Raw genomic sequence first — 24,752 nt, 5'->3', positions numbered from 1 at the left:
TTAGGCAAAGAGCAACTAGAACACATTTAGGAAAGGATGTCTGTTGTCTGTAAAGATCACTCATCCCTTCTGAAACAAGATAATGCCACTAACAGCTTTGGAATTCTGGATACAAGTGTTCAGCAATTTGGGGATTCAGAGCATATAGAGGGAAGTGGAAGAAGAAATAACAAGGAAGAAAAAGAAACTGATAAATGTCTGTAAAACCAAGAGAATACATATTAAAAACAATGACACTGCTTTGTTATGCAACACAAATTACAGGGAATGATTACTTTTTTCTAACAGAAAACCTTCAGTCTGCAGAAAAAGGCATATTTTTTTCCAAAAGAGAAGGTAGGAGGCAGGGGAAAGCTGAAATGGAAAAAATCAAAATTGAGCATGGAAGGATTGAAGAACGTTGTAAGAAAAGAGGAGAAAGACATTGACAATATTGCTTAATTTGTGTCTGCACAAAGCCAGGATGAGAAATGTATGCTTGCAAATGTAATCAAAGAAAATGGTGGGATTAATAAGACTAATTGTGATTTTTAAGATCATTCTTTTTTTAACAATTGATAGAGCAGGTATTACTGAATTAGAAGCTGAAGGTTTTTCAGATCTGATCAGAAAAGATATTTTTATAATTGGAGATTCAGTTAGAGGAAATGTTGCATTTGCAGCGAAGATGATGAACCTTGAATAGTGTTCAGTTTGCCAGGAGCAAAAACAGAGGATGTGAAGCAGGCCTTAGGATGCCTTAATGTAAGGAAGTATGTATCTGTTTTTATTCATGTCTATACAAGTGATGTCCTTCCCAACCAGCAGTCGGGCAGTCCTTGCGAAGTTGTAGCCCTCTTGACAACATAGCTTGTACAGGCATTAGGACTAATTTTTCACATATCCCATATATAGAAAGAGAGCCTTATCACCATAATTTTTTGGGGTGAGTACCTACATGAAAAATGCCTTGTTTTTAAAAATTGGAAATGTGTAGAGCATCTGAGCCTAATTTTGGGCACGTATGTTCAGACAGGGTGACGTGTACTTGTCAGGGTCAGGGAAGAGAAATTTTGCACCAAATATTTTGCAATATTTCACCCTCGCAAGGCAGAATTTTTTTGCCAGGTCTAAAATTTAACAGTTCATACAGCAGCACTGGATGCATGTCTGATGGCTGTTAATGCTAGGCGCATTAATGATGCATTTTTTTAAAATTTTGCTATGCTCCCACAATATTGGAACAGGGACTGGAAACCCATTGTGTTAGTGTAAATGTTTACTGGAACAGGCACGCTAACAAAAAAATCGAGTGGAGATGTTATGATAGGGATTAAACATAGTTATGAGACCTGTGATTATTACATGTTTAGTGATAACACCAGTACTATAGATTTGTGTAACTGACTGTAAATACAGCTCTGGGACATACAATTGTTGGAGTGTATAAGTCATCAAAATCAAGTGCTGATGACTTAGAAGAATTCCTACATTTCTTGCATGAAATACAGGAGGAAAGAATAACTGACAGCAGACCAGAAGCATACTGGAATAATATCGATTCAACAACATTAGTAAGGAAATTGTTGACAACATATGTTATGGAACAACACTTGGTTCAGATTGTAAAAAAAAAACAAAAAAAAAAAACTACCAGGAAAGAGAATATAGTAGACATTGTGTTTCTAAAGAAATTACTGTTACTTCATGTCAGGTTTTGCCACCATTGATGTGCAGTGATCATGGGGTTATTGAGGTGAATTTGTTGCTAGATAATTCTGCCAAACTGAAATCTAAACCAATGCACAGCAGATTAGAACACATTATATTAAAGCAAAACGGTCACTACGTAAATCTAATTGGAGTGATGCATTCAGTGGAAACACTGAAGAAATATGGAAAGTTTTGAAAGAGAAATTGAATGCAAAAAAAAAAAGTAACCTCAGGATAATGGGCACACAATGTCAGGAGGATATAGATTTACATAAGAACAAGATATTTGACTATAAAATGAGAGAAAATATATGAAATGAGAAAAGTGGTCAAACTACACCTTTGAAAACTGAAATTAACTCGCTGGACAAACAAGTTAAGCAGTGTGAGAGACAAGATTAAGAAAATTTGAAGAAAATATATAAAGATATTGAGTATAATAGTTGATTGTAGGAGTAGAGACCCAAATTGATAAACTGTGCATAGATTCTAAAATGAATTTTGTGATGCAACAGATTATAGATAGATTTACAATATGAAAACGTTTGTCCCCACAGAGAGGGTGATAAGTTGTCCTAATGACATCCAGGCAGCCTCAGATACTAAAATCAAGTTAGATTATATTGAAAAAAGAACTAAGCAAACTGAATCCAAACAGCACAGGGGGGAGACAGAATTCATAATAATGACCTGAGAACACTTCTGCAAGAACTTAAGTACCAGTATGTCTATTATTTACTAGGTTGTATAAATATGAGGGATTCCTCAAGATTGTAGACATGCACTTATTAAACCGGTCTTTAAGGGAAAGGGGAGTAGGACACACCCAGAGTCGTACAGACTTGCAAGTCTGCTGTCATGTTGTGAAAAATAATGGGGAAGGTAATATTGGATAAATTGCTGTCAGAATTGGGAAGGTTGGGACTTGAAATCCTATATTACCATCTGTAACATGATACTCTTATAATAGCTATGACTGACCATTTGTGCTGTGATGCAATTTATATGGATTTAACGTCAGCATTTGATAGGGCCATGCACAAAACGCTGATCAGTAATGATACATTGATACCTAGTTGTTCTAATTTAAAGTAACCGTGTCCGTATAACTATTTGATGTATTACTTAAATTGCTGTCTTAATTTTTGTCAGGTATTCCATCTGTTTGGAGGGGAGATGACTCCATGTGTCTATAGCAAGTTTGGCAAGTTTTTAAAGGCAGTCTAGCTGTAACTGAAAGGAATTGGAGTGGTACTCATCTTGGGGAGTTGAAATAAATCTGTAGGCTCTGTTGATGAGTTTGTAGCATGTAGGTATCTCTGAGGGTATATTTGTTTCATGCATGGGCACTGTGGGCCTGCTGGGGGGTGGTTAGAGGATTGGAGGTGATGATGTATGTTTTAAGCTAGGTTTGACCTTCCTGGTGACAGCTTTGTCTAACCTTCAAGATTAGACGGGGGTCAGGAAAGACCCAATTTAAAAAAAAATTTTAAGGTGATCTGGGACATTTTGGGTGACATTGGCATTTGGGATACTTCTGATGCATGCTGAACAATGACTGATGCATGCTGAACAATGACTGCAGCTGCAGTCTTGGAAGTATTGAGAGTTGGAGTTGGCTTGAAGTCGCGTGTAGGGAATATCACAGTAATGTATTGAATGTTAAGGTATATTGAAGACGTTTCTAGGTGATTCTAGTTGAAGAGCTAGATCTTTGGAAAATATCATCAGTTGGTATGACGACAGTGGGATAAAAGAAGATGTTGAAGTCCTTTTTATGTGTAAAGAAAAAGTATAGGACCAACCCCAGACTCCTGCAAAATGCTTGAGGTTTTTTTTTTTTTTTTGACAGAAGAAAAGCTAACCTGAATTAAATTCAGAGTTTTAAGTTCCAGGTAGCTTTTCAGCTAGTTAGTGACATTGTTTAAGTTTTATGGTTTTAAATGAGTAAGCGTTCTGTAGTGTAAGCTCTCTTGAAGTTCGTCAGGCCAGCTAACATGCTGTCTGTTGATCCTTTTCCACAGCAAGAAAAACATTTATTTGGGACTGTGTAAATGGTAGTGAGTGTATTGTGGCCCAGTCTACAACCTGTGCTTGGCATCTGAGCCAACTTGCCCATGTGGAAAAAGATGATTTTTGTTGGGTAAAAGTATAGAAAAAAAACAAAGTCCTGAATGTAGGAAGACCTCATTTTCTTAAGAATGAAAATAAGTAGTGAGTGTATGAAAGATGTGGGTGAGTTGGGGGTGCTGTGATATGTGATCAACAAGCTTGGCTGTCTGGCAGTAATTTTTGATAGGAAGATTGGGTGAATGTTGTTAATCTAGCATTTCTGTTGACTTCTTTTTGGAAACTGGAGGGATTGGGGGTTTTGCTAGTATGTTAGTCTGGGTGTGTTTAGGGTAATGCTTATCCTGGAAAGGGCATTTTGGTGTAGACTTTTCCTTGAGGATACGAGTTTCTTGAAGTTTTCTGTAGTATTGTAGCAATAGAAGGAGATCTTTGTAGGAAGTGTTGTAGGCAGTTTCTTTAACTCTCCAGAGCATTTTATGTTGGGAAGCCAAGAGTGTTAATTTCATAGATGGGGTTTATAGTCCATATTTTACATTCTGATATTTTTTTCTAGAAGTTTTCTGCCTCTAGTTTCCTTGATTTGTGCCAAGCTTTATTTCTTATTTTAAAACTTTTATCTGTGTTTATTTAAGAATTTTAACAATATTTGACTAAATGTCTTTGCGATAGTATACTCAGACAACCTCAGTACTGAACTCTGTTCAGTTGCTTTTTTTTTGTAATTTGAATTCAAGTGTGTACCATTACTTTAACATTCTGCAGGATGATTCTTTTGAGTATATGTTTCTAATTTGGAACTTGCTTACCCATATTAATGCTTGGCTGGCTACTCGTGTTTGCATTTGTTGCTTTTTCTGTCTGAACCCATGTCATATTGGTTAAATAAAAGCACTCTAGAAATCTAACCTTTTTCAACCCCTTTATGTAGTGTTTGTTTGTTGAAAGTTACACTTTGCAAAATGGAAGTTACCCCTGTATACAGGGAACAATTGGCCCAAATAGACTACTACACTCGCAGGCTTTACTTATTCCACAGTCATATGCTTTCAGCATGATTAAACCTGATAGAGCTGGAGTCCCCCCTTGCACAGATACCATATATCCTTGTCCTGTCGTTTACCCTCACAGATGTGAAAAACAGTTTGCATGTTCTTGGCTAGCTGCTTTTTAGTGTTAAAAAGTACAGTGGGTACCCTTACCCTTAAGTAAATGAAATTGTGCACTGTTATTAAACATTTAAGTACAGAGACTCCTGGGGATGCAACTTCTTCCAAAGGTATTCACTTCCATTTCAAACTTTCACTTATTTTCACCGAACACATCGGGGAGTTTAATTTAATCATGTCAACATCTTGTACACAAAATTGATCAGTACTTGTATAACATGAGGTTGGATGGGTTGATTACTGATGGTATATTTAAAATGTTAGTGAATAACCAGTACATGATGCTAACAATTTTGGAATCTGAAAAATGCGTAAAGATTTGAATACTCCCCCGTTAAGACCAATTGATAATGCCAGTAATTCAGTGACCTTACCCCATGGCTAAGTATGTCGGGTTTTTTTTGTTTGTTTTTACTGAAGGATTCCTTCCAAAATAACACAGTAGTGTTAAAGGATTCTTGATTTTCTTAAACGTGTTGTTCCATCCATATATCAGGATGATCTGGTATTTGTAACTGTGGATGTTAAAGACCTTTTTATGGTCATTCCTCATGATATAGGTATTACCTAGGTTGCTGAATAGTTGAACAAGCATATAACCCTTGAACATAGTGATTAACAAGATTACTATGCTACTAGAGTTTGTTTTATATAACAATTGTATATATTTTGAAGGGTCCATATACCATCAAAAGGCTGGGGTAGCAATGGGTATGACATGTACCTCTATATATGCCGATAATAGTGATGGCTTTTTGGGAGGAGTATATTTATTGTTTAAGGATAATTAGAATCTGAACCGATTTCTGTATCATGTATGCATTTTTTTTGGTTGGGGAGTGAGTCAAGATTGGAGCAGTTTGTAAAACTTGTAGTGTTGATATAATTGACATTTACATTTTTCAATCCAATGCTAGTCTAACATTTTTAGACATTTGTTTAAATAAAGATGTGACTAGAAGATGATCAGCTCCATGATTCATAGGAAATTTGCTTATTCTAATACCATTTTGCACTGTATTAGTCGCCTGTATCAAAAGAAAGCTATAATTAAGTGAAGGATGGTGAGGGCAGCCATACTGGTTTCTGATTATAACTTTTTGAGTGAAATTGGTACGTTACAGAAAATTCTTACAGCTAGAGGATATCCTAATAGTTAAATAGAGCAAGTTGCTAATGCGGTTATCAAAAGATGCAGAGTTTTATATTCCCGTATTGGGTAAAAAGAGTAGAATTATTAAAAAAAAGATAATGGGTGTAAAGCCCTTGTTACTACATATAATGCCCATGCCAAGGATGTGAGAAGAATAGTTGTTACCTGGAATATTTTTTCAGTTTGCTGACAAAACCAAAGATTACTTACAGAAGGGATAGCAATTTTAAGAACCTATTGGAAAGATGTACCAACTATAGGGGATATATTAGGGGTGTTTAAAAAGGGCACATTTAAGTGGGGAATTGTGCCTGGTGTCGCCACATCTTTGAACGTGATAAGTTGGTGATTGATGGTAAAGAATGGATCCGTTAGAAGTACAATTGTGATATATATTATAAGTGTGTGGTTTATATAGCAACCTGTCAAGAAAGCCTTGGATACTATGTTGGAAGAACAGGATGTTGAGGAAACTTATTTAAGAACATGTATATGATATTAACCAGAGTCAAAGTAACAAAAGTATGTTAGGCAAGCATGCCCAGGAATATCCAGGACATTATTTTAGGTTTTGGGATGTATCAATTTCATTGTTACAGGTGGCCCATGAAGAAGAGGTTTTTAGAACTGAAATGGCAGCTGACATGTACCTGGGTCTAAATGAGACCATCTCTATAGATGGTGTTTTGAAGTTAAAACAGTTAAAATTTTTAGTATTATAGTATCTTTTAACAATTAAATATTTGAGAGTATTTTTAATATTATAGAGTGTTATTTAGTGTTTGTTTTGTTAATGTGGTTTTAATATTAAATTTATACTTGTACTGTAGCTTTAAGATGTGCCGTATGTTTGAATATGAGTGATGTCACTAATGGGATTAAGTATTTAAATGAATCAACTTTTTTGTGACGTCCATGAGAATGTAGGACGAAAGCGCTAAACCTGTTTAATAAACTAGTCTGTTCGTGGAACTGGGTTGTTAGTTTATTTTTCCAGTTCCATGCCTGTCAGTGTGGTTTTGAGATTCTCTGCTGTCCTTGCCAGGGTGGTTTCATACATAGTAAGAGTTTCCTTCACTTCCTCTTTCCAGGTAATCTTATTTGAGGGAAGAGAATACAAATTGTTAATGCTGATGGAGAGAGCACTGAGGCCACACTTGCATATGTCCTTGTAGTGCAGTTTGGGTCACACTTTTGGCCTTTTTTCAGGCTTCAGCTGTCCAAAAAGGAGGTCTTTTGGTGTTCAGTCATCCGTCATGCATGAGACATGACCCAAATAACACATGCATCTTTGTTTCAGGAGGGTGAACATGGGAGGTGGTGCCTGTCCTCTCAAGCACTGTGCTGTTGGGTATCTTGTCCTGCCATGAGATAACACCTATGCACCTAAGGCAGCGCATATGGACTGCATTTGAGCTGTTGCTCCTGTTTTGACCGCAAACTCCATGTTTCACTGGCATCCAGTAATTTGCTCGAAACACCGGCTGTATAAACCTGCACTTTGGTGTACACAGTTATCTTATTAGCCCATACTCTTTATCAGCCTAGAAAATGTAGTGGTGGCTTTTCCAGTGTGCTTGCTGATCTCGCCATCGAGCAGCACGTTGTTAAAGATTGTAGAGCCTAGGTACATGAGCTCATGGACAACCTCCAGCTCATAGTCGCTCACCATGATTGATGACTCACTGCCCACATTTTGGTCAATCACCTGGGTCTTCTTTGAACTGATCCTTAGGCCAAATTTCCTTGTATGCATCTTCAAAGCGAGTCCAAAGTGACTGGAGTTCTTGCTGAGTGTGAGCAACAATTGCTGCATCATCAGTGAACAGGAACTCCTTTAGATGCTTCCTGAGCACCCTGGTCTTCGAGCTAAGTCTTGACAGTTTGAAGAGGTTGCTGTCCATTCTGCTTTGGAGAAAGATACTCTGTAGCAGTTCCAAAACCAAATTTCAACAGAACTGAAAAGAAGGTACCAGTGTTTGAGCCAGTACACACCCCTGGTTTACTCCACTGAGAATCTCGAAAGGTTCGGATGTGGTTCCATTATACATGATGGTCCCCTTCATGCATTCATGGAAGGCCCCGATAATGCTAAGCAGTAATGGAGGACAGCTAATATTTGCCAGAATTGCAAACGGACCTTTCCTACTGACAACGTTGAACGCCTTGGTCAGATCAATTAAGGCAGTAGGGTATTTGATAACTAAAGTCCTCTGCTTTTTGCTACTGCTGACTGATGATTTTCTCAATAATTATTTTTTTTCATCACTTTTTGATACTGGTACAATAATGCTGATTTAATATATTTTTGTTTATACTTATCTGATTAAATTCATCTGGCAGCCAACTAAATTCCTGCTTTTATATATTCCGTATATATTACTGTAATCACTATGTGTAACACTGTTTCTACTTTTGTAGCAATTAATGGTTAATATTTTGTACCAATTTAATGGTTAATATTTTCTGTATCTGTGTTCTTGTCGGAGCTTTTCTCCTTGGGGCCCCCACTGAAAATGGGCTCTCGTAGACCCATTGCACTTTCCCAGTAAACAAATGCAATAAATAAAATACACAGAGGTTTGTTGCTCCTTGCACTTTTTTGTAGTTGCCTAAACAGAGAAAACCATGTCTACCGTAGATCGTCCAGCTCTGAACCCACATTGAGACTCTGGGTTATCTCTCTGTCTGTCTCTCTGTCACATAGCATCCCGTAGTTTTTCCCATCGCTTGTTGGTGTCTGTGTCATCCATGGAGGCAAAGCCTCTTCAAGTATTATAACAAACATGCGTAATTTTGAAGGGTCACAAGTCTTGCCTATGTTAATGCGTGGCCTCCCTTCCGTTTTAGAGTGAAGGAACCTTTGTGTCTGGATGTTCACCTTACTACACACTGGCAAATGTTTGATATCACATTTTGAACTGTGGTAAGTGTGTTACCCTGACACTACTGTTTATAGTCATAAATAAATAACCTTAAAAATTTACCTTCTATGCCTTTAGTCAGGAACAACATTTTAGGGTGTGCAAACAGAAATTTTATTTTTACAGCGCTGAGAGTCTGTCTTTATAGTTCTTGATGAACCATTCTCACTTTGCATACAAAAACAATTTATTTTATACGTTTTCTTATTAACTTACTGAGCTATGCATGTAGCTTGTACTGCTGCTGTTTTCTGTTGAGATTACTTATTAAATCTGTTGAATTATTTAAGATCTTAGACTTATGTTATATATACAAACACACAGTGGATATAAAAAAGGTACACAACCCTGGCAAAATGCAAGGTTTTTGTGATATAAAAAAAATGAGACCATAATAAATCCTTTCAAAACGTTTCCCACCTTTAATGTGCCCTATAACATATACAGTTCAATTGAAAAACAAACATATTTGTTAGGGGAAATGTATAACAAAAAGCGTACAGTATGCTGGATGCATAAGTGTGCACACCCTTAAACTAATCTTTTGATTTAATTACATCATTCAGTCTTCTTGGGTACACAGCTGCCATCAATTTAAAGACACTCTGATTAACCCCAAGTAAAGTTCAGCTGTCCTAGTAAGAATTTTCCTGACGTTTACTCAGTTGCCTGCTACAGCAAAAGCCATGGTTCGCAGAGAGCTTACAAAGCATCAAAGGGATCTCATTGCTGAAGGGTATCAGTCAGTTGAAGGGTACAAAAAAATTTCCACAGCATTGGATATACCTTGGAACACAGTGAAGACGGTCATCAAAAAGTGGAGAAGATATGGGACAACAGTGACATTGCAAAGAACTGGACGTCCCTCCAAAATTGATGAAAAGACCAGATGAAAACTGGTTAGGGAGGCTGCCAAGAGACCTACAGCAACACTGAAGGAGCTGCAGGAATTTCTTGCAAGTACTGGTTGTGTACTACATATGACAACAATCTCCCATATTCTCCATGTGCCTGGACTATGGGGTAGGCTTCCAAGAAGGAAGCCCTTTCTTACACAGAAAAACATCCAGGCCCGGCTAAAATTTGCAAAACTATGCATAAAGTCTTCCAAAAGCATGTGGGAAAATGTGTTATGGTCTGATGAGGCCAAGGCTGAACTTTCTGGCCACAATTCCAAAAGGTACGTTTGGCACCAAAATAACACCATCCCCACGGTGAAGCATGGGGGTGTCAGTATCATGCTTTGGGGTTGCTTTCAAAATCAACAAAAGAATGGCTTCATCAGAAGAAAGTTAACGTTTTGTAATGGCCCAGCCGGAGCCCAGACCAAAATCCAATAGGAAATCTGTGGGGTGACTTGAAGAGGGCTGTACACAAGAGATGCCCTCACAATCTGACAGATTTGGAGCACTTTTGCAAGGAAGAGTTGGCACATATTGCCAAGTCAAGATGTGCCATGCTGATAGACTCCTACCCAAGAAGACTGAATGGTGTAATTAAATCAAAAGGTGCTTCAAGTATTTAAAGGTGTGTACACTTATGCAACCAGCTTATTGTACGTTTTATATTTTCCCGTAACAGAGTTATTTGTTTTTCAATTGAATTGTATAGGTTACATTAAAGGTGGGAAAAGTTTTGAAATGATTTATTGTGGTCGCTTTTTTTTTTTCACAGAAACCTAGCATTTTAACAGGGGTGTGCACTTTTTATATCCACTATATGTATGTATGTATGTGTGTATTTTGCCTTTGGCACCATTTTAGGATTCCACCCATGTAAGTGACCAAATGGGGCTCCTAAATTAAGACTGTGGCGTTGTGTTGGTCTGCTTTTGCACTAGATTGGAAGTCATGTAATCAATAATTTTACTGTTACTGTCCTTGTGTAGTATTTTACTTTGCTTTGAGGTCTAAAGTAACCTTTATAGTTTACATGTAGTAATGTGGTATGTAATTGTTTAAGCGTGTGCTCGCAGTTGAATAGTAGGTATTCATGTTGGGAAGACCATAAGCATCTGCTAGTGTAGGTTACATGTACAGTTTGTGAAATTCAACATTACTGGGACCACTACTGCATTAGCTTGTGCAGTGAGGTACTTCTGCTGAAGAGAGGCTGTAACCACCATGCTGCAAGGCAGAAGCCTGGAAATTGGCATTTGTTGCTTAATGTCTTTTACTTGGTATGACTAAAAGTGGTCCTTGTTGGTAATTTTAGTTGTAGATTTACTTGTATTTACAACTCCTCCAGTAGATGGAATTCTGTATATGTAAGATTTCGCTCGTGTCCATGCATTTCTTTTAAATGTTTCTGTGGTTTTTAATGTTTATTTTTTACTAGGTTGTCGCCAAACACCATGGTAACACCACACAAAAAAAGTATGCTGGGAAATGGAAATTATGATGTCAACGTCATCATGGCAGCACTTCAGACAAAAGGATATGAAGCAGTTTGGTGGGACAAAAGAAGGTATACAACTTTTTTTTTTTGTTTTGTTTTTTGTTTTCACCCACTTGATTTGAAGTTTGTACTCCAACTTTACTTCCCAGAAGAAAAGACTGCTGGCTGCTGATCTCTGGGACTCCACCAAAATTCCATGTTACTCCCATTCTTTGTCAGGGTTGTGACACACTACACCCCATTGTCTGGTTGGTCCGCTATGTCCATGGAGGGGCTCTGAGCTGCCTGTTTTGGTATGCCCCTCACAGTTGGATCGTAAATGAAGTCTTTACCTTTTTGCTTATGTTATGTCCTAGTTTTACTTCAGACTACAATGTGCAGGAACTCCAGTGTCTTTGGTGCACTGTACTCTGCACTTATCACAAGGAGTTTGTCCCCTAGTAATTTGCCATATGGAGCCCTTGTCCTGCCCCCCACGGAGATGTACAGTAGTAGTAGTGTAACTGCAGTAGTTAACCATATATTCTGTCCAGAAGCTGCACACATTTTGGCTTCTCTCTGGGCAGCATTTCTGGCAGAAATATGTTTTGTATCTGAAACGAGACTTTACCATTGGCAGCCATGTCTTTCAAAATGTCACAATATTGTTTTTTCTTCACAACTCTGGTCTTGGTTTTAAAACTATCTTCCTGGTTTCAGAATTCAACAGATGGAAAAGTAACCATGTGAAAGCAGCAGTAGCCTCAACTGCATTTAAAAGAGAACAAATATCCTTACATTATGCTGCACAGTGAAGAACAGCACCACCCAACTGTCATTTTTTTTCTCAAACATTGTGCTTCTTACTTTAATCTATCCCCTGGTCTGCCTGCTATAAAGAGAACTTTGTGTCCCTTCCTCCATAATTGTTAGAGTTTGTAATATTTGTTCATACAATTTTGTCTGTTTTTGAAGTCACCATTTCTGTCTTGTATCTCACCATCTACTTCTTCAAAGGTTTTCTTTCAAATTGTATAGTTAGGGGATGGAAGTTGCCTTTATAGGTTCATAGGTTCATACTAGGCTATCTGCCCTAGGGCATTTATAAGCCTGGCCAGAATGTGTTTGACTTTCGCCACCCACTTTAAATTTATTTTGCTATGCCCTTTTTCGAGGTTAGTATATTGTGCCTCTGTCTAACAGTGACACAGAAGTGATACCCGGGGTAAACCTACGATCTCCCATCCACTCAAGATTCCTCTTGAAGAGAGTCAATGAGGGACTCTGCCTAACCTGGACTGGGATTTTATTCCAGAGTGAAGGGAGCCTCTGGGTTATGAATCTGTCCCTCCAGCATGTCCTATTTATTTCTGTGCTGAGGTTCAAGTCTCTCGAGCCCGTAGCTCGATGGGATAAAACTTGATGCTGATTTCTAGTTCAGATAATGTCAGTAGATTGAGAAATTTCCAGTGTTTCATACATTCACACAAATAGGAAATTCTTGCTCTGGCTACTAAAATCACTAAGTGATATGCTAGTCTCAAGACAGACTTAAACTATTAAATGCTTATATTTCTTCTAGTACATTGCAGATAATCCTGTCAATGCATAATTTGGTAGCCCTCAAAGACGTGCAAACAAAGGCTGGTACTAGGCAACTAACTGTACACTGGCTGTGTTTTGTAGTTTGCCTGTATATTGAGAAGAACTGAACTAGCAGGCCATTTTGAGGGGTGTAACCAATTACAAAATGAATACTAACCATTTAAGAGGCATTGGTATTGCATGGAAGGTCAAACTATGATGCACCTCTTGTCCTTAAATGAGTAATGGTGTTCATTCTTCATTACCTCCAGGGCAAATACCAGCAGGAAGCTATCCTCTAAAAATCGTTCCCAGACTGTCCTGCCCATTTTTCAAGTTTTGCTATGCAAGTAACGATCCTTCTCAAGATCTTTTGCACAAGCAAGGTGTAGTTACTTCTGCAAGTTGCCCCAGGCTACTTTTTAAGTGTATTGAGTGTAATTGCAATGCTTTTTCTTGCGTTTTTTTAGGTTGCTTTTAACTTTTGAGTAGTTTGTGTAATGTCTTTTGCAGGCCTGTTTAGTTGGCCTCCCTGGCATTTTCCAGTTCATTTTTTCTCATTGCATCTGTTGGCATCCCACTGCTTTGATCAGGAAGTCAAGTTAGTACAAAATGTAACCTCTTGGTTATAAAATTATTTCCTTTCTATTTTTTGTTCTTGAGCCCTCGAGTGTATTCTTGATCTGTACAAGTGTTAACTTTGCCTAGTTTTTCCTTTTTCAGAGTATATTTTCTTTAACAAAAAATTTTATATTAAAACTGAACCATTTCTTCTGAGCTTGCACCCCCCCCCCCCAATCTCTTTTGAGGCTCAAGTGTCATTTGTGGGCATAACACTGTCTGGATAGTGGATATTTTTTAAGCTGTCTACTTCACTTTTCTGTTTACAAGGTCTATAACTTTGTCAACCATCATGTCAGCTTTGACCTTAGTTCCTGGTCGAAAAATCAAACTTCGGGGTCATAGGGTTCAGCACTTCAACACTAGATGTTCTTTGTGTTTCACTGTTGCAGTCATTACATTTGTGTTATCTGCTTGCAGGTAGCCCTTAGTCGGCCTGATTAACAAAGTCTTGGGTCCTGCGTCGGTTGCTGTCTCTTCCATGACATCCGGTCGTTAGGGGTAAAAAACATGCAGCCGACGCCATTACATCAGTCTTTCTTGCTGTGCGGTGCCCGAAGCAGAAGCAGTTCGGAAGTGCCGGTCAGCCGACTCCTGAAATTTTTTGTTTTCGAGTTTCAGAACCAAAGTCTTCAACTAAAGCTAAGTACCCCATTGGGGAAACTTTTTCTTGCTCCTTACCGATGTCAGTAAAAGTTAATAATTGCATTACAGGTGGAAAGCAAATGCCTCCATAAAGATTTTCATTCGTACTGTATTCTTTGCCTAGGCCCTGGCCATGACTTATCTTGCTGTCGGTTTTGTGCTTTATTTAATCAGTGCACTGTCAGTCGTTGGTATATTTTCGCCTCTAAATATTTTGGTTCTCTGTTTAATTATCCAGAAATGTCGTTTGTTAGCCATCAGACTACCAGGATTCTGAAAAAATGCAAAGATAAAGACAGAGGCCCCCGAGGTCCAGAACTGCTGACAACGCTTCTCCTAAGCTAGTTGCCAGTTCGCCGGTACTCAGTGAGGTGCTTTCGCAGCCCCTGATACCTGCTACTTCTGATTCGCAAGCCTCTACTGAGACCCATTTGGAGTCCAATATGCCACAAGATGCTTCAGCTATGGAACCCGCGGATGTCTCTACCTTGGATGGGTCCAGAGCCACTGTGCAGGCACTGGCTTCTGAGGGTGTATTCAGGCCTACGGACTTTCATATTAAACTGGCGCCTCCTTCTCTTAGGCCTAAATCTCGAACCATGCCTAAAAAAACGGACACCCAGGCCACATGCTCAGGCCTCTATGCCTAAAAAAACAAATGATAAGAATGGCAGAAGATCTAATAACTCTCTAATCAGGTGTAGCCAATCCCCCCCCCCCCTTTCTAAGAGGCCTAGGACCAAAGTGGTTTATCAGTCTTCTGATCAGGATTCTGTTTTTTTCTGATTTTTCTGATGATCTGGATTTGCCCCTATCTACTTATGAGGATTCTGATGCAGAGGACTCCATTCCCTCTGCTTCCCCTCCTGAGGAGTTTTCTTTTTGGGAAACCTTATATACTCTAAGGGAGCATTTCCACTGGGAAAGCCAGGATTTTTCTGATTCAGAAAAGAGGCTTAGGGATTTCTTACTCCTACCTCAGCATAGGCATTTAGCTATTCCTCCTGTACTAGACATTGTTGTTGATGCTTTTTCGGAATCTAGTTTGGCCCCCGATTCCTTGCCTCCTGCTCCCAGAAAACCAGACAGATACTACAAGGGCCCTGAGACACACAAGTTCCTTTTTAAAAATCCTATTGCGGATCCAGAGACTATTTCACAGGGGCCCAAGGGTGTTAAGGCTTCTACTGCTAAAAATCCTATTCCTTCTGATAGACTCCAGGGTGCTGGATAGATGGGGTAAGAAGGTTTACAGTTCTGCAACCTTGGCCATTAGGGCTTTAAACTGTCAGTTTCATATGTTAATGTATCAGCAACATGTTATTGGATTGCTTAAACAGAAAATGATGTTGATACCGGACTGTGTGGAAAATAAAGAATTACAGGATTTAATGCATTCTGCTGAACAAGTTGGAAAACCTACTTTGTAATGTGGTTTTGATTCATTAGAGGCCTCTTGCAGGGCCGCTGTTACTGGATCTGTGCTCAGAAGGCATGCTTGGCTTAAGGAGCAATCTTTGCCTGATCATGTTAAAGCTAAATTGTTGGATGCTCCCTTAAATCAGGACCGCCTGTTTAGCAACAAGGCTGAGGAAGTTCTTAAAAAGATGGAAGATGAAGCTAAATCTATGCAAACTGTTAAAGATTTCTTACAAGTTCAGCCTTCTAGATTTAGTAGGCACTGGCCCTCTAAGAATTGGTCCTTTGCAGCCCCTTCCAGGTCTTCTCAAGCCAAACCCAGACACAGCAAAACCCCCAGGTTTCAGTCCCAGGGGACACACAGGACTAAGCAGTGGGGGGCCTCCACTTCCAAATCTGGGAGTAATGAGACTTCCCCTATGGTAAACTGTCTCAATGACTTCCTTTTAAAATTTCCAAGCACTTATCAACTGACTGCCCCTTTGGGGGGAAAGATTGCTCTTCATGCAAATAACTGGGAACTCCTTACCCAGGACAAATGGGTTTTAACTATAGTGTCCCAGGGATGCAGATTTCACTTACACATGTTGCCAACACCAAGCGGGTGGCCGGACCTACCCCCAAATCAGTGGGCTGAGATTTTCATTCCGAATCCAGAACCGAAGTCTTCTACAAAGCTAAGTACCCCGTTGGGGAAACTTTTTCTTGCCTCAGACCTATGTCAGTAAAAGTTAATAATTGTATTTCTTGTGGGAAACAAATACCTCATAAGGATTTCCATTCCTATTGTATCCCATGCCTAGGCCCAGACCACGACGTCACAGGTTGTCTGTTTTGCGCTAGGTTTAACAAGCGCACTATAAACGTCAGTTTGATTTTGCCCGACATTATTTTGGCAGAAAATTCAATTACACCATGCCATCGGAACAACCGACAACCGGGTTACACAAAAAACGCAAAGACAAGGACAGGCATCCGAGGCCCAAAACTGACGACGAAGCCTCTTCTAGGCCAGTTGCCGGTTCTCCAGTTTTCAGCGAGGCGCCTTTGCAGCCCTTGACGACCGCTTCTTTGGAACCACAGGCCGCCTCTGACTCCCACGTGGAGATGGCTGGGCCTTCGGATACACCAGACTTACGGCCTACCGAGACTAACCCTTCAGAGGGCTCTGGAGTAGTTGAACAGCCCGCAGCTTCAGAGGGTGGTTTCAGGCCTACTCCGTTAACAATTAAATATTCTGCTAAATCTAAAACAAAGAAACAACTTCAGCATTCACCAGGATAGGCCTCCATGCCTAAGAAACAGATGCTCAAAATGGCCGAGGACTTAATTACTCTGATCAGGGGGTCCCACCCTCCTCCTGATAAAAGGCCTAGACAGGATGCAGACTATGACTCATCCGACCAAGTGTCCATCATCTCAGATTCATCCTCAGACCAAGGATACTCTTTACCCCCTTATGAGGATTCTGATGCTGAGGAATCAATTCCTTCAGCCTCTCCACCAGAGGACTACTCCTTTGGGGAAACCTTACATACTATGTGGGAGCATTTCCATTGGGAGGGCCAGGATTATTCAGAATCCAAGAAAAGGCTCAGAGATTTTCTTTATTACCTCAACACAGACCCCTTGCTATTCTGCCAGTGTTAGATATTGTGGATGATGTGTATTCTGAATCCAGTTTAAATCCTGATTCTTTACCTCCTGCTCCAGTTAAGCCAGACAGATACTACAGAGTCCCTGACTCTCACATATTACTTTATAAAAGCCCTGTTGCTGACCCTGAAACTATTTCCCAGGGTCCCAAAGGTGTAAATGCCTCTACAGCAAAAAATCCAGTCCCCTCTGATAGAGATTCCAGAGCATTAGATAGATGGGGAAGAAAGTATATACATCTGCAACTTTAGCAATGAGGGCCTTAAATTGCCAGTTTCACATGCTTAAATATCAGCAATATTTGATGTCTTAGTTGAAACAAAAAAATGCTTCCAAATTCAGATCTTCCTAATTATAAGGAAATGCAGGATTTATTGCATGCAGCTGAACAAGTGGGAAAACATACTTTGCAATGTGGTTTTGATTCATTAGAGGCCTCCTATAGAGCAGCAGTTACAGGGTCCGTCATTAGAAGACATGCTTGGTTAATGTTAAAGCAAAATTATTGGATGCACCTTTGCAGCAGGATTTTTTATTTGGAGTTAAGGCAGAAGAGGTATTAAAGAAAATGGAGGATAAAGCAAAATCTATGCAAGATTTCTTACAGGTTCAGCCTCCTCGATTTAGCAGAAATTGGCCAACAAAGAATTGGTCCTTTCCAGTTTCAGACAGACCTCAAAGGGGCAGATACAGACGTCCAAGAGGCAAAGGTCAACCACAAGGTACTTGCAGGCCTCGACAATGGGGTGCTTCAACCCAGAAAGAAGGTGAAGACAGGCCTCAACCTTATAAAAAACAGCCTCAATGACTTCCCACTACAGCTGCCAAACATCTCTCTCTTGGCAGCCCCCGTGGGGGGAAAACTGGCACTTTTCAGTCACAATTGGCATATGATCACCAAAGACAAATAGGTTCTCAATATGGTGTCTCAAGGTTACAGGTTCCACTTTCACACTCTGCCAAGGTTAAAAGGAATGCCAAATCTGCCACCAAATCAATGGGTAGAGGCTCAAAGACAAATTACAGCACTCATGGACATGGGAGCTTTTCAAAATGTACCAACACAGGAGCAAGGACAAGGATTTTACTCAAGACTCTTTCTGGTTCCCAGAAAGGACAAAGCCTGGAGGCCCATTCTGAATCTTTCTTTTCTAAATACTTACCTGGATGTTCCAAAATTTAAAATGTTGACACTACAGCAGCTTCTTCCCATGCTGGGCAAGAAAGCTTGGCTCGTAACTTTGGACCTCAAGGAGGCATACCTGCATGTCCCTATCAGACAAAATTGCAGAAGATACCTCAGATTCTTAGCAGGTTCAATGAATTACTAATTATCTGCACTGCCCTTTGGCTTATCTACTGCGCCCAGAGTCTTTACAAAATGCCTGGCACCAGTAATTGCATTTTGCAGACAAAAAGGAATTCAAATTTACCCATACTTGGACGACTGCCTTATTCAAGCAGAGCGCAAAGACATTCTTCTAAAGCATCTGGCATTTGTAAAAAGACTGCTAATTTGCCTAGGGTACACAATAAACGAAAAGAAATCAAAACTAGTGCCCTCACAAGAGAGATAATATTCTTGGGTGCCAGCGTAAATACAACGGCCCAGATGGCTTATCTCACGCCAGACAAGCAAGGACAACTGACTCAATATTTCCAATTGATGGCAACAAAAACCCAACTCCCTGCAAGAAAAATTCTGCAGGTCTTGGGTTACATGGCATCTTGCATACTACTAATTCCATATGCCAAACTGCATATGAGGAAACTACAATGGTACCTAAAGAGTGTCTGGTGTCAACACTGTCACAGTTTGGAAACAGTAATACCACTTATTCCTTGCCTTCAACAGGAGTTTCGATGGTGGGCTCAAGCCTGTCACCTCAACAAGGGACAGCCTTTCACTCAACCCACAGCCAGGCAAACACCGACAACAGATGCTTCGGATTACGCCTGGGGAGCACACATGGCAGGAAAATGTATTCAGGGCAAGTGGCCCGCAGAACAAAGGCATCTTCACATCAATCAAAAAGAGATGCTAGCTGTACAAAATGCCCTTATAGCTTTCAAGGACCTTCTGCATCCAGGACAACTACTACTAAAGACAGACAACACCACAGTTATATGGTACATAAACAAGCAAGGGGGCACTCATTCATATCCCCTCTGCAGACAAGCCATGACCTTGTGGAACACGGCTATAGCCTATCAAGTTCATCTGCAAGCACAATTCCTGCCAGGAGAGAAAAACACACTGGCAGACGACTTAAGCAGAAACATCATGGATCCGCACGAGTGGAAATTACGTCCACAAATATTCAGGATGATAACGCAAAAATGGTGGAGCCTGGACATAGATCTGTTTGCATCCCCAATGAATTGCCAGCTACAGAAATTCTGCACAAGGACTTACCACCCACAAGCATGGAAAGTGGATGCCCTCTCATTCAGCTGGAAAAACCTACAAGTTTACACTTTCCCACCACTACCTCTCCTTTCAAAGGTACTCATAAAAGCCAGACAAGAAAAGCCAAAGATGATCCTGATTGCCCCAGACTGGCCACACCAGCACTGGTACCCAATCTTAAAGAACTTAGTACAAGGTCCACCATGGATTTTGCCACAAATCCCACAACTTCTGACTCAGCAAAACAATCAGATACTTCACGGCCAGCTCAAGACTTTAAACCTGGCTGCATGGCAAATTCCTTAGTCAAGCAAACAATGCCTCTCTCCAAAGCTGTTATGGATGTCATTCTGGAGGCCAGAAGGCCTAGCACCAGGAAAGCCTATTCGGATAAATGGAAGAGATTCTGTGCCTGGAACCAGGCTCACAGCCTTGACCCTCTTGCCCCAAATATTCCTCAGTTACTACAATACTTGACTGAGATGCTGGACAAAGGCCTCTCCTTTTCATCCATTAAGATCCATGCCTCTGCCATCTCTGCTCATTACAACACAGATCCACCAATTTTTTCTCATCCTTTGCTAAAACAGTACCTCAGAGGGGTTAAAAACATAAGACCGCCCCGTAGAGCACAAACTCCAACTTGGAACCTCAACTTTGTCTTGGAAAAATCAACTTTACCTCCTTTTGAGCCAGCTAACTCAGCAGACTTAAAATATGTCTCTTGGAAAACTGCTCTGCTCCTGGCAGTAACCTCCGCACGAAGAGTTTCAGAATTACACGCACTAATGGCAGTGGAACCTTTCATAATTTTCCACCAAGACACTACTGTTATGCCAAAGGTGGTATCAAGAGTGGCTCTAAACCAAACTATTCACTTGCCAACTTTTTATCCAAATCCATAGAATAAAGGGGAGAGACTACTGCATTCCTTGGACATGCACAGGCAGTTACGCTTAGCATATGCTGCAGGAACACAGGGAAAAGCCATTTCAAAACAGACCATTTCAAAATGGATAGGGCATTGTATACATTTCTGCTATACACACTATGGGAAAACTGCACCTAACAGCATTAAGTCTCATTCCACCAGGGCAACAGCCACTTCAACTACCTACCTCAGAGGAGTACCTACCAAGGACATTTTGGAAGCAGCAACTTGGGAGTTCTGTACATACCTTCACCGAGCACTACCATCTGCCTCTTTACTCTAAATCCAGAGCTGGCTTTGCCACTGCAGAACTGCAGGGCCTTATAGCCACCCCTAATGCCTTATAGAACCAGCCACCCTACCTCAGCTTTGGGATTCTACCCAAGTGTAATGACTGCAGCAGTGTAACACGATGAACATAGTACAATTTTGTACCTACCATAAATTTAGATGTTAGAGTGTATACACTGCTGCAGTCCAGGTTACCCTCCCTCCTTCCCCTCTTACTTGATGATACTTACCCAAGCCTACTACCCTTTGCTACCTATGGGGAGTATTTGCTGGTAACTGAAAGTATTTGATTGCTTTTCTTATGTATGTTTTATTAGCAATTTGCATTGCCTACCTTTTTGGGGGCACCTGACATCTGGGGCAAGAAAAACTGAAGAAAATGGCGTCTGCTGCCTCTTGTATACCCCTGGCGCATTGATGTCCGGGAAGAGGTGACAGCAACCGACGCCAGACCAATACTTTGGAACTTGGGCCGACTGCGGGACCGCCTGACGGCAGGATAACCCAAGTGTAATGACTGCAGCAGTGTGTACACTCTCTAACATCTACATTTATGGTAGGTACAAAACTGTACTTTCTAACTTGTCTGGGGTACACCATAAATGAAATCGCACCTGGTACCCTGTCAACAAATTATATTCCTGGGAGCAAGCTTGAGTAAAACTTCCCAGATGGCCTACCTCACGCCAGAGAAACAAATTCTTTTGACAACCTACTTCAAACAAGTGGTCACAAAACTGCAAGGCAAGTACTGCAAGCCTTTGGGGTTCATGGCCTCCTGCATTCTTCTAATTCCATAAGCAAGACTGCATATGAGAAAACTACAATGGCATCTAAAAAGCCTATGGTGTCAATATTCTCAGGATCTAGAAGCAGTGATTCCTATCATACCTTGCCTGTGACTAGAGTTCCTTTGGGCTGCATCTACCTCTACAGCCTTTCTCACAGGCGTCCCTATCAGGGACATCCTAGAAGCTGCTACCTGGAGTGCTGTACATACTTTCACCAAGCATTACCTATTGCCAATTTTCTCTAAATCCAGAGTTGGTTTTGCCACTGCAGTCTTGCAGGGCCTTATCGCTAGTCCTAATGCTGTCTAAATTCCTCCTCCCAACCACAGCTTTGGGAATCTACCCAAATGTAATGACTGCAACAGTGAAACACTAAGAACTTATTACAGTTGTGTACACTTACCATAAATGTAGATGTTCGAGTGTATTCACTGTTGCAGTCCTTGTTACCCTCCCTCCAGCCCCCTAAATTCTTTTGGCTATGCCTCTACTTTCCTTTACTATGCTTAAAAGCCTTTTTGGTGTATTTGCTTTTTTGTTTGAGGTATAGCATTGTACTTTTATATTTAGTTGCTCCCCATTAGGGGGGCACCTGACATCTGGGGCAAGAAAAACTGATGTAAGGCGTCGGCTGCATGTTTTATACCCCCTGACGACTTGACATCATGGAAGCAGGGACAGCAATCGACACAGGACCCAAGACTTTGTTAATCAGGCCGACTGAGGGCTACCTGCAAGCAGATAACCCAAATGTAATGACTGCAACAGTGAATACACTCTAAATACATTTTATGGTAAGTGTACACAACTGTACTTTTTGAAATCTGGTCAATAGCAATCTCAGGTTCTTCTGACCTCGTCTTGTTGATTATAAATATCTTTTGGCCTCCACCATGTTTACAACCTTGATCTTTATTGTGCCAGTAAGATTGAGACCCTTCTGTACTTCAGTCTGTGCTGTGTGTTTGAGGATTGTCGCACAGACACTTGATATCACCTTGGTCAAGGTCTCTGTTAAGCTTTTGACTTGACAGAGCTAGCTTTATTCAGAATCAGGCTAAATGTCTTATCTTGACATCCATCTTGTTGTCTTGGCTGATAAATTACACTAGGACTGAAAAGGTCTAACCAGAGAACTTTTGATGTGCTTTCTTGTGTTTTTTACTGGCATCATTTAAGGAAACTAGGGCTTGTCTCCACTAAACCTAGCTCTACCCAAACTGCAAAGCGGGTTGGGTTTGGCATATTAGTATGTTTTTTTTTTTTTTTTCTGTAACCTTTCCTGTAAAATTTTTCAGGACATAGAAGCTAGCCTTTTGCTCCATATACTCCAAGACAGGCAGTAGTTATATACATGAGTAATGTTTTGGTACTCTTCTAGCTTATACACAACATTCCATCATCCCTGTTTCACCTGCTGTAGGTGATGGAATCTAAGTAGGTATAGTCGGCCTGAATAACAAAGTCTTGGGTCCTGCGTCGGTTGCTGTCTTCTCTTCCATGACGTCAGGGGTATAAAACATGCAGCTGACGCCATTTTATTCAGTCTTTCTTGCCACGTGGTGCCCGATGCAGAAGCAGTTCGTAAGTGCCGGTTGGCCGACTCCTGAAATTTTCGCATTCGAGTTTCAGAACAGAAGTCTTCAAACTAAAGCTAAGTACCCCATTGGGGAAACTCTTTTTTTTTTTTTTCTTGCTCCTTACCGATATCAGTAAAAGTTAATAATTGCATTACTTGTGGGAAGCAAATACCTCATAAGGATTTTCATTTGTACTGTATTCCTTACCTAGGTCCAGATCACAATGTGCCTTGCTGTCGGTTTTGTGCTAGATTTAACCAGCGCACTATTAAGCGTCTGTATATTTATGCTTCTAAATATATGTTTCTAAATATTTTGGTTCAAGATTTAATTATCCTGAAATGTCATCTGTTAGCAATCCGACTACCGGAGTTCACAAAAAACACAAAGAAAAAGACAGACACAGACCGTCGAGGGCCAAAACCGATGACGAAGCTTCTCCTAAGCCAGTCGCCGGTACTCAGTGAGGAGCTTTCACAGCCCCTGATACCCACTACTTTTGAGTCGCAGGCATCTACAGAGACCCATTCGGAGTCCGGTATGCCACAAGATTCTCGGAGTATTGAAACCCACGGATGTCTCTCCCTTGGATGGGTCCGGAGCCGCTGAGCAGGCACCAGCTTCTGTGGGTGTTTTCAGGCCTCAACATTTTTATATTAAACCGACACCAGCCTCAAAATCAAGGTCAAAAACATCTTCTATGTCTAAAAAAACAGACGCATGAGCCACGTGCTCAGGCCCCTATGCCTAAAAAACAGATGATCAAAATGGCTGAGGATTTAATTACCTTGATCAGGGGTTCCCAACCCCCCCCTGCTAAGAGGCCTAGGCAAGGCACTGATTATGAATCTTCAGATCAGGTTTCCATTTCTTCTGATTCCTCTTCTGATCAGGAATTTTCTGTTCCACCCTATGAGGATTCTGATGCAGAGGAATCCATCCCATCTGCATCTCCTTCTGAGGATCTCTCGTTTGGAGAGACTTTGCATACTTTAAGGGAACATTTTCACTGGGAGAGTCAGGACTTCTCTGAATCAAAAAAAGAGGCTTATGATTTCCTTTTTCCTCAGCATAGACCTTTGGCAATACCTCCTGTTTTAGACATTGTTGATGATGTGTTTTTGGAATCAAGCATGGCTCCTGATTCCGTGCCTCAGGCTCCTAATAAGCCAGACAGATATTACAGGGTTCCTGGCTCCCACAAATTTCTATTCAAAAATCTTGCTGCTGATCCTGAGACTATTTCTCAGGGTCCCAAGGGTGTAAAGGCCTCTACAGCCAAAAATCTTACCCCCTCTGACGGAGATTCCAGGGCGCTGGATAGATGGAGAAAGAAGGTTTATATGTCTGCAACCTTGGCAATCGAGGCCTTAAGCTGCCAGTTTCATATGCTTAAATATCAACAGCATGATATGGGCTTACTGAAACAGAAAATGATGA

At 40.6% G+C, this 24,752-nt stretch overlaps 1 protein-coding gene across 1 annotated transcript in view; it reads left to right on the top strand.

The window, feature by feature from the left end:
• The window catches only part of JOSD1 (Josephin domain containing 1), a 598,744-nt gene that overhangs the window by 80,402 nt on the left and 493,590 nt on the right, over positions 1 to 24,752 (top strand). Inside the window, exon 3 of the mRNA XM_044068376.1 lies at positions 11,346 to 11,474. Coding sequence (XP_043924311.1) covers positions 11,346 to 11,474 — 129 coding nt within the window. The remainder of the gene's footprint in view (positions 1 to 11,345; positions 11,475 to 24,752) is intronic.

This window comes from Protopterus annectens, chromosome 1.part0 (genome assembly GCF_019279795.1).
Source record: "Protopterus annectens isolate FY-2018-M chromosome 1.part0, PAN1.0, whole genome shotgun sequence".
Taxonomy (NCBI): domain Eukaryota; kingdom Metazoa; phylum Chordata; order Ceratodontiformes; family Protopteridae; genus Protopterus; species Protopterus annectens.
The sequence above is the reverse complement of the archived record's forward strand: the minus strand, read 5'-3'. Positions and strand labels throughout refer to the sequence as shown.